An 11,689-nucleotide genomic window follows, 5' to 3' on the forward strand; every position below is an offset into this window, starting at 1 on the left:
AGACAGAATCGTGATGTCGTAGGAGAGAAATGTGTCTGCATGGATGATGGTTCACTTGCACTAAACGAGGTTGCAAAGAGAGAGGTTTGGAGATGCCACTATGAAAAGTTGGGAGAAAGAGAGTCTGCCGAATGTCGACCAAACAGAGGGACCAGCTATCCACGTTGACAGTAAATTGGTAGATAAAGCAATTGAGAGTATGAAGACAAAGAAAGCCCCCAGCCCATCAGGAATCACTGCAGAGATGCTCAAAATATCTGGCAGTGTCGGCTATAGCCTAGTCACCTGTATAGTTAACCAGGTGATACACGAAGGAGTCATACCCAATGACTGGTATAGCAGCACCATAGTCAACTGCTATAAAGCTAAAGGTGACACTTTAGATACAAATAATTACAGAGGTATCAAGTTGTTGGATCAGGTACTGAAGGTCAGGGAAAGGGTCATAGCCCAACTAATTAGGGAGAGAGTCAGCTTAGATGAGATGCAGTTTGGATTTGTGCTAGGGAAAAGCACCACTGATGCTATATTTCTGGTAAGACAGCTGCAGGAAAAATATCTTGCAAAAGATAAACCTCTGTATCTGGCTTTCGTTGACATGAAGAATGCCTTTGACAGGGTCCCCCGATCCCTTATCTGGTGGTCAATGAGGAAACTAGGAATAGAAGAATGGTTAGTAAGAGCTGTGCGAACCATGTGTGGGGACGTTGTCAGTAAAGTGAGGGTTAGCAATGAGTACAGTGAAGAATTCCATGAAGGTTCAGTCCTCAGCCCCCTCCTATTTATCATAGTCCTCCAGGCAATAACAGAGGAATTCAAGACAGGATGCCCCTGGGAGCTCCTCTATGCTGATGACCTTGCTCTAATTGCTGAGTCAGTATCAGAACTAGAGGAGAGGTTTCAGGTGTGGAAGTAAGGATTAGAATCAAAGGGCCTTAGAGTCAACCTAGCTAAAACCAAAGTCCTAATAATTAGGAAGGCAGGCAAACCCCAAACCCCTTCAGGTAGATGGCCCTGCTCGATCTGTATAAAAGGTGTAGTAGAAACTCTATAAGATGTACCCAGTGTAAGCTATGGACACATAAGAGGTGCAGAAATATCAAAGAAAGGCTAACTAGCAAGATATGTTTTGTATGTGGCAGATGCTCAGAAGCAATAAACACTGAAAATGTGCAGAGAACAACTTCTGCTACATTCCAGAAAGAAAAACTAGAAGTAGTTGATAGCTTCCAAGTCAGTAGCAGAGGAGGGTGTGCTGAAAGTGTAACTGCTAGAAAAAGAATAGCCTGGGCAAAGTTCAGAGAGCTCTTACTTCTGCTGGTAACAAAGGCCTCTCACTCAGTGTAAAAAGCAGACTGTATGACGCATGTGTACAAACAGCCATGCTACATGGCAGGGAAACATGGACCGTGACTGCTGAGGACATCCATAAGCTCGCAAGAAATGAAGCCAGTATGCTCTGATGGATGTGTAATGTCAGTATGCTTACTCAACAGAGTGTAAGTACCTTGAGAGAAAAGTTGGACCTAAGAAGCATCAGATGTGGTGTGCAAGAGAGACGATTGCGCTGATATGGTCATGTGGTGAGAATAGATGAGGATAGCTGTGTGAAAAAGTGCCACACCCTAGCGGTGGAGGGAACCTGTGGAAGAGGTAAACCCAGGAAGACCTGGGATGAGGTGGTGAAGCACAACATTTGAACATTAGGCCTCACCGAGGCAGTGACTTGTGACCACGACCTTTGGAAATATGCTGTGCATGAGAAGACCCGGCAAGCCAAGTGAGACCACAACCCGTGGCCTTTGCCAGGGGTGTAACCAGCCCACTTATGCGTACCTTTCCTTCATTTGATACTAAACTCTGCTTGTGAAGACCTATTGAGGCAAGTGAAATCAAAATCAAAATCGAACCAAATTCGATGACTGGCACCCATGCCAGTGGAGCGCTAACAGCATCATCCGAGCATGATCATTGCCAGAGCAGCTGTCTGGTTTCCGTGCCGGTGGCATGTAAAAAACACCATTTGAGCATGATCGTTACCAGCATTGCCTTACTGGCACTTGTGCTGGTGGGATGTGAAAAAACATTCGAGCAAGGTCATTGCCAGTGCTGCTGGATTAGCTCCTGTGCAGGTGGCATGTAAAAAACACCATTTGAACGTGGCCGTTGCCTGTACCATCTGACTGTCCCTTGTGCTGGTGGCACGTAAAAGCACCCACTACACTCTCAGAGTGGTTGGCGTAAAAACTCTGTGAGATCAGATTGGAGCCTGGTGCAGCCATCCGGTTCGCCAGTCCTCAGTCAAGTTGTCCAACCCATGCTAGCATGGAAAGCGGACGTTAAATGATGATGATGATGATGATATATATATAATAGCGTGCAAGCCTTCAATACAGATCTCTGAGGCAACCTACTCCAATGCATATCTTCAATGCAGCCTTGACCGATACTACCCCAAGGGGGGGTTAGGTCTAGATCGGGATTAGTCGCTGCCTTTCAGAGGCTTCTGAGCCCCCTTTCGCTAGGTTAGCTTAGGCTTAGTTGTGATCTGAACATTACCTCTTCTGACACAGAGGATCAGGAGCCCTTTTGGGCATTCTATTTTCCTTGCTGGAAGGGCTCCCAACCCATGGGCCAAGTAGGGTTAGATGATGGGGGTGGTGGTTTCGAAAGGGCCAGCATGTGCAACCTAATCACATCTGCCGGTCAAACTCCCAACCCATGTATTCCCATCGCTACACTGGTGTTTGGTTAAGTCCTATTTGGGGTGAAAAATCAATAAAATGATTCCTTATGGGGTTTTCCATTCAATCAGGATGAAAAATCAATAAACCAATTCCTTATAGGATTTCTCGCTAAAATTGGCTACACCCCATTTTCAACCATAACTTTTACCAATTTTGATGTATTTTGTTCAAACTTGATGCCAGCGTTACTTAGGACTGATGGGATCTTTGAATGCTTTAAGTTCTCCAAAAAAACCCCCAAAAAACAATCAATGAGTGGAAACATCAATAAACCGATTCCTTATGGAATTTCCCAATCAAATTGTCTGCAACCCATTTTCAGCCAAACATTTACCAATTTCAATGGATTTCGCTCAAATTTGATGTCAGTGTTACTTAGTTTGGTTGGAAACAAAGTGCTTGATTAGCTTAATAATCCTAACTTAATCCCGGGCAACGGTAGTAACTTCTTAAAACCCAGAAAAATCATTACTGCAGAAACATATTGCTATGAAATTGCCAAAATGAATGAAAGATTGCGACTCCAGTTCCAGACTGGTCAACAGAAGAGGAGTTCATGACAATGCTTGACCACATGTTTCACCAATGATGTTGGAACTTGAGGGAACTTGGCTACAAAGTTCTTCCTCATTTAGCTTATTCCCCAGACCTTTCTCCTACCAACTATCACTATTTCAAGCACCTTGATGGTTTCCTGTGAAGGAAGGAATTCAAAAATCAAACCGATGCTGAAAGTGCAATCAAAGAGTTCATTAGCTCCAAAACTCCAGATTTTTATGCTACTGGAATAAACAAACTTGTAGCTCGTTGGTAAAAATGTGTTGATTGTAATGATACTGACTTTGATGAATAAAATTTTTGCATTGTTGAAATATACTGTGATGAATTTCATGTTTCAAAATGTTGCTTACTTTTTACGCAGCCTGATATTTAATAATTTAATTTATTCATGATTAAGATTGGATTCTTTTATATATATATATATATATATATATTCTACTCTTCCTGAAAAAATTAACATTTAATTAATTGATTTGCTGTCACACTATCTATATATACAAAACAGCTATGATATCCTCTTCTCAAATACAGAATTCAGTCTTTTTCTGCTGTTTTAACTCCACTTGAGAATTTATCAACCACTTAGTGCTATATGATCCATGTCAAGGTGTTTACAACCAGAACTTACTGGTTAACAAAATTTACCACCATCTACCCAGCATCACTTTGCTGTCTTGGGTCTGTATCTCATCTCTAAAAAGTTGGCTAATGACTACATACATACATGCAGCATGCATGCATACATACATACATTCATACATACATACATACATACATTCATACATACATACATACATATATACATATTAATGACCAAGATTTTAATGTTAATTTATAATTTGCAAGAAAACTAGCCGCATTTCAAAGCAGTTTATATAACAACAAATATGATTTACATTAACATCTTAGATATTGATTCCTGAAACATCTGTCTGCTAAAACTGAATATAGATATCAGCAGGGAAGGCACAATGCTAAATGTGTAAGTTATATATTGATTTATAGAACTTTATATATTTTCAGGAAGTTCAGTTTTCAAGCAGGAAATCATTGGTAGATGAAACATTATATTCGGTCATGACAGTACCAATTTGTGATGAGATTGGCCATTTAATTAGTAAGTACCAATAAAAATAGGTCATCTGCATAGAAATTGAGCCTGCCTTCAGGTATCAACGAACAAAGTTACTTGATATTTGGTGATAAGATGCATACAGAAATGAGTGGAATGAATGTTTTAATGCACTCCCAATTCCCTTAGTTTAAAGATGAGTTCAAAGCAACCAAATTCAATAAAGCTGAATTTTAACCTGACCAGTAAAATAGATAAATTCAGCTCTAGAAGGTGAAAAGACACTTCTTATTTTTAGATTGCTGCTAATGTACCATATAGCAAAAATCTTTACTGCATTGTATTATTACCTGCTGACTGCTAGGGAAGTTTGTAGGTTACTAAGGCTATGGAGTCAGTGTAACACTATTGACACAGTACAGATCATCAGTCTTGGTGATAGTCAGGCAGTACACAATCAGCTTAAACAAGTTACATTTCGTCTATATGGACATTTGCTTATATTTGCTAATTAAATTTTGGTTATTGGATTATTACTGTGTACTTTCATTACATATTACTTTTGTTTTAACTTGCTTATTCTTACATTTTTGTATTGTTTCTACAACTTTGAGCCTGCAATCTAACTGTATATAATAGATATTGAATGTATTACCTTTACTACCCCATCCACCAGAAGACAGTTGTAACTGCACAACTGGGAAAAAGTGTCCTTTGGATGGAAATTACGCTCACATTAATGTGGTGTATGAGTGTCTGGCAGCTACCAGTCCCACTAACAAATTTTACATCAGATTTACTACTAATCTGATGAAACACAAAATCTCAACTCATAGACTTACTTTTCTTAATGTTAAACTAATATCTTCTCCCTCAGTTGAACATATTCACTTACCCAGTTCCCAAAATATTAGCTTTGAAAATAAATTGTCTATTCTGGCTACAACCCAACCCTACAGAGGTAACAGAAAATTTTGTTAGCTCTGCTTCTGCAAGGCTTTAGAAATTCTCTTCATTGACAGGAAACAATTCCTTAATAAACACAATGATCAAATAAATAGCCAATTATAAACATAAAGTAAGATTCACATTCCAGAACTTTCTGAGAGAAAACAGATAACCTTACCAGATGTATTTTATGTAGAAGGAAAGGTAAAAATAAGAAAACTCTTACCTTCAGATGAATTCAGAACAGAGTATCCAGATTCACATCACAAGGATTAGCAGAACTTGTCAGACACACCTACATGTGTACACTACCCCAAACTACAACCCCTCTGAAATTCTCTCTACACATCTGTTCACCTCTGAATCTGTTCAGAGAAAAAGGCTGTTCAAATGTCCCACTTCTTGATGTGACATCATTTCCCCTTGCTTCTTCTCTTGATGTCACTCTTCCTCACATGCTTCTGTTCCTGATGTCTCCCTTCACTTCTCTATAAGTCATCCATCCATCTGGGTGGGTGACACTATCTTTGTGATCAACACATGGTCATGGTGCTAATCTTTCCCTCTCCTTCATCAGAGGAGCTAACAACCATACAAACATCCAGTCCACTAAATATATTATTCTGAGTATTAACTGCAGTCACCATTCCTTTCTCCCATTGAGTTGTGCACTGTGAATTTGGTGGCTTCACCCACACTTTGTTTCCAATTCGGACAGATGCAGACCCTTCCACTCCAGACTGCTGTGATGCCACCCTTTGGTATCTCCATTCATACTGGAATACAGCTCTTTGTGGAATTGACTCCCCAGCTTGTTCTACCAAAAAAACTGTTTCACAGCAGTCTGAAGTGGAAGGGTCTGCATCTGTTCAGATAGGAGCTAAAGTGTTGGTGAAGCCACCAAATGCACAGTGCACAACCCAATGAGAGAAAGTACAATTTCTGACCATGTGCAATCTCCAATACCAAAAGCATGGTCCATTTAACATCCATCTTTCTTCTCTCACCATACCCCAGTTTTCATTATTTGCTACCTATCTTTCCATCCTACAAATGTCCACCATCACCATTGTTGCAATATTACATCATTCTGCATTAACTCTTGCATCTTATCCACTAAGTTACCCACTGACATCATGTTTATATCCCGCAGCAGCTGCAACCTCACTGAGATGTGATTGGGGAATCTGGTCATAAAAGCCAGCTTCACAATCCACTCCATCACTCCACCAGTAAATATAACTAACTCAGTTAACTTCCTTATCTTTCTTACATAGTTATCAACTTACTTGCTTATCCATCTCACTCTCCCAAGCTAGGTGTAGGCTTTAAAAGTTCCTTCCATATACACATTTTTCAGTCACTCTTTGATCTTATTGACTTTTAGCTGATCCACTTCCTCCATCTCTAAATACAGGTTCAGCACACTTCCTTCTAAGTAAAGTGGGATATGACTAGCCATATTTTGAAGCCCTCTAACTTTGCCACGAGCTTCACCTTTTTTTATTCAGGTCACTATGTTACCTTTGCCAGAAAATAGTCTCAAAACATAATGACTAATAATGTCATATGTGAATAAATATAAGTTTGTTTTTGAAGCGCTGAAATGTATAGTAGTAAAAGTAGAAAGATATAATTTTTCAACTCATAAGTACTGATAGAACAGCATATATAGGACTCCTTACAGAGCAGGAAAATCTGTCAGCAACCAGCCATGGCTGGTTGCTGACAGATTTTCCTGCTCTGTAAGGATTTTATCCTATATATGCTGTTCTATAAGTACTTACATACTCACTTTTTCTTTTACTTGTTTCAGTCACTTGACTGTGGCCATGCTGGAGCACCACCTTTAGTCGAGTAAATCGACCCCAGGACTTATTCTTTGTAAGCCTAGTACTTATTCTATCAGTCTCTTTTGCCGAATTGCTAAGTTACGGGGATGTAAACACACCAGCATCAGTTGTCAAGCGATGTTGGGAGGACAAACACAGACACACAAGCATATATATACACATACATATACATATATACGACGAGCTTCTTTCAGTTTCCATCTACCAAATCCACACACAAGGCTTTGGTCGGCCCAAGGCTATAGTAGAAGACACTTGCCCAAGGTGTCATGCAGTGGGATGAACCCGGAACCATGTGGTTAGTAAGCAAGCTACTTACCACACAGCCACTCCTATGCCATGTTGAAAAAATATATCTTTATACTTGTATTATAATTACTAATCTTTACCCTTGTAGCCATTGTGAGTGTCGGCAGTAGAAAGGCAGGAGAGAAAAAGGAAATATATTCCAATAAATAAATAGTGAGCCAAAATAACAGGTGGAAGGAAGGACAAAAATAAGAATGCTCTTACCTTGAGATGTATTCAGAATAGAGTACCAGTTTCACTTCATAGGGATTAGCGGAACTCATTGGATATAAGTACAATACCCAAACCTCTAGCCAGAAATCCCTCCGAAATGCTTTCCACATGTCCATTTGCGTCTGAATCTGTTCTAAGAAAGAGGCTGTTCAAATTCCTCTTGCTTCCAGTCCTGATATCTCCCTTCACTCCTCCACATTACATATTTTTTATTTTATTTTATTTTGTTATCTTTCCTCATATCTTCTATTTTAGCTGAATTGTATTGCATTCCGTTTTCCTGGAGTTATCTTATATTCCACCATTTTATTTATTCTTATACTTTTAGCTACCTTTATTTCATTTTATTCCATTTACTTTATTTTAAACTTCATTTAACCCTTTCTTTCCTTTCCCTTTTCCTCTTTTCTTTCCCCTTTGCCTTATTTGTTTTTATTATTCTTTTTTACTTCTGATGTTACCCTTATTTTAATGGACATAACCACTAAAAGTACCCCTAATAATACCCTCCTGCTTATATTAAATTACTTTTTTACAACTGAAATTTGAAATGGGAAAATGATTAAGAAAGTGCAATTTATATGGAGTAGCTTTGCATTAAAGATTGGAATCTTCAATTTCCTGTAATTCAGACAGCTTCATGGTCCCAGCAGACAAAATGGAAAAGATGTTACCCACAGGATGGTGAAGGAGATGTGCTGGAACAGCCACTCTGACTCATGGGGCTCACACTTGCAGATAACTATCTCCACCCTGATAATGGTAAGCAGGGTTATGGTCTAGGCGCCTCCACTGCTACAATCTTGATCATAAACCTATCGGAGAGTAACTGATACCTAGACAGTTTGCTTTTCTCTGCCAGACAAGCAGCAGAGCCTCGGCTGTTAGCTGAACACACCAAGTTGCCACTGGAGAAGGTGTCACAGCAGGTGGATTCCCAGATGAGGGGTCTACCACCATGGAACAGAAAAATTGTCTTACAATCAGGCCTTAGTCTAGCCTTCTGGTTTCAGCTGGGAAGGGAAGCCTGCAGCATCTAGGCCTTGCTTTATGGTTTTGTTAAGGGCAGCAGTGGGTGGAGGCTAAAAGAATTTACAGTGAATCTACAGCAGCAATCATAAGGCTCCCAGATCAGGAGGCCAAACCTCAGGGAAACGCTGATGCGCAAACAGTTGCTATCAAACTGAGTGCCAACTGTGAGTGATGGCACTGCATTGAGCCAAGGTCTGCTGTGAGGCTTGCAGCTGGTACTGGTCAAGTTGGCACACTAACTCATCTAAGATCATGCTACATTTCTTTTAAGAGGCACGGGTATCCACAGAGGAGGAAGAGAGATGGATGTCAGCAGAGTGCTGGCTGAGCTGGCCCCATGTTGTGTAGGCCATCTCACAATATTTTAATTGTTTAATGTCATTCTTATTCACTCATCCTCATTTCATCTTTCTTTTCTTCTTTATATCTTATTTCTTCATAACTTTATTTCACCTTTGCTAATAACAGCATTTCACATGCAGTTACAAGTATAGATCATGCCAATGGGTTATTGTTTTATTTCTATGTATGTGCAATTGACTAGTATATATACCTACAGACCTACATTCATGTCAACCTTGCCTTTTCATCATCCCTGGTGCCTAGACATTATTTCTAAGACCACAGAAAAATACATGCTGATTGATAAAACTTCTATTAATTCCTAGTTGACTCCTTCAACCCATTCCCTGTCCCTATGGCTTCACCTTTTCTACCTCCTCTTGCTTTCCTTCATTTTTATCTCCTTTCACTTCTTACCTTCTACCCCACCTCATGAACCATAGCTTTTATATGCCACCACAATTCCTTTATTTTTCTCTGGCATATACTTAAATTCCTGTTATCGCTCTTCTCCCCAATCACACAATTTTGATATATATTACCTACATCTACTCATTCATTTAGTTGACCTCTCATCTTCCTCTGATACAGTTCAATGTATCTCATATGTTTTGTTTTGTTTTTTTTCTCTTCCCTACACAATTATTCTCTCTACTTATTTTCCCTCTCTATAAGTAGTAGGTGAGCTGTTTTGATATAAACACTTAAGACTATATATAAAGAGTGAATTCTGAAATGTCTTAACTGAAGCAGATAAGTAGCAGAAGAATTCCTTTTCTTTTTCTTTCTTGCAAAATGATCTGAAATGTGCATATTAAATGCATTCAAAATATTATTATTTGGTTCGACTTTATATATATCTATATGTTTGTGCATGTGTGCATGCATGTATGTATGTTTTTTCATTGAGATTTATTTTAAGTTCTTCTTAAGAGAGTTGAAGATGGTCACTAACAAAGTAACAAGAATTTTTGAGTCAAATGGTTGAGTTGGTGTGTTGGCTGAGCTGTTGATGCACACATTTGGGTGCGTGCATCTATTCACCTAAAAAATCTCAGATAGAGCATCTTTCGAAAGTCTCACAAATCTTCAATGCACCACTAATAGATAAAATTTGAAGAATCAGTTTCTTTTGCTCTCTCTTTGAAAAACCTAGCATTTCTAGGTTTTTGTGTAAATTTGTTGGTACATTGCCTAATGCACCTATGATGATAGGTGCAAATGAGGATTTATAGTTAGGGTACAAGAGTTGCAAGTGCTGCATTAATCCACCATAAATGTTCACTTTTTCCTGAACTTTTGATGGTACATTTACATCTGCTGGGCAGTTGACCTCTACAACAGTGTATAACTTTTGTTCCCTGTCTCAGAACAAATCCTCATTTGCACCTATCATCATAGGTGCATTAGGCAATGTACCAACAAATTTATGTTTGCACCAACTTGTTATGTTTGCCCCAACTTGCTGTTTTTATTGGAGTGTTCCTCCAGTATTCCTTGTTTTTAAATGTGTGAATATATGCTGGTTCTGACATGCCTTTGATGTATACATTGTAGTATTGTAAATAGTCTTTGCAACTATATCATGCCTACAGGGTATGTAGTATCTTGTCAACATTTTGGGGCAGTTATACTGATATAGCAGAACCGATATTTTCTATCACAACATAGAGATTTGGTGGTTTATCAGGTATTTAGAACCTATCTCCTGTTCCTGGATAGTGAAGGCTATCTAGGTGGGATATAATGTATCTATCAAATGTTCAGGAAAGGTTACTTTTCCGGTTAACACTGTTGTTATCCTTTAGCTTATGAGATATGTACCCATACATTGTTTTTAGCTGGTGTGATGCCTGCTCTCCCCTTATTTTATTCACCTCACATCCTCAGTATCATATTACACCACTATTGAGTACCGTCTTATATCATCCACTCAGTTCCTACCACCATTACTCGTAACTGTTACACTATATTTATTCCTACATACCTTAGCTCTCCACATGTGTCACGGAGAACTTCTGCTATCCTTTATGCTGCTCACCACTCAACCCCTTTTTGTACTGTCACTTATCACCTCCTCCTCCTTGACCTACAAACTAATATTCCACATTAAACATGCCCATTTGCCATTCACTGCATCACCTACATCTCTCTATTCCTGCTTCTAACCATTTGTTGCTCACCTCACAAGCTTGCAAACTTACCTCATCCTTTTCCCCTGTCACTCTTACATTCACCAATTTTTACATTGAGGTTATGTCTTAACACCTCATCACCACCATCATCTCTCCTTTTTCTGCTGGGGTAGTCATATGTTTTCTCTACAAGACACTTGTTTGTCTATCATACTCTTGTTTCTCAACACACAGCATAAGCCATTTACCTTAATACAAAACCCCCTCAGTCAATGGATCTTGTCTTGCAAGCTACTTGGCAACCACAGTGACACAGAAAAGCACCCAGTACACTGTAAAGTTGTTGGCATTAGGTAGCGCATCCAGCTGAAGAAACTATGCGAAAACAGAAATTGGAGCTTCAGCATGCTAACATGGAATACTTATACTAAATGATGATGACGATGATGATGATGATGATGATGATATATATATATA

General features: G+C 39.1%; 1 protein-coding gene across 2 annotated transcripts in view; it reads left to right on the top strand.

Moving 5' to 3' along the window:
* Positions 1–11,689, top strand: part of LOC106869668 (probable 3',5'-cyclic phosphodiesterase pde-5) — a 332,523-nt gene that overhangs the window by 155,280 nt on the left and 165,554 nt on the right. For both annotated transcript variants that reach the window (XM_052969509.1, XM_052969510.1), the window contains exon 7: positions 4,332–4,425. In XM_052969509.1, coding sequence (XP_052825469.1) covers positions 4,332–4,425 — 94 coding nt within the window. The remainder of the gene's footprint in view (positions 1–4,331; positions 4,426–11,689) is intronic.

Source organism: Octopus bimaculoides, chromosome 7 (assembly GCF_001194135.2).
Source record: "Octopus bimaculoides isolate UCB-OBI-ISO-001 chromosome 7, ASM119413v2, whole genome shotgun sequence".
Lineage (NCBI taxonomy): Eukaryota > Metazoa > Mollusca > Cephalopoda > Octopoda > Octopodidae > Octopus > Octopus bimaculoides.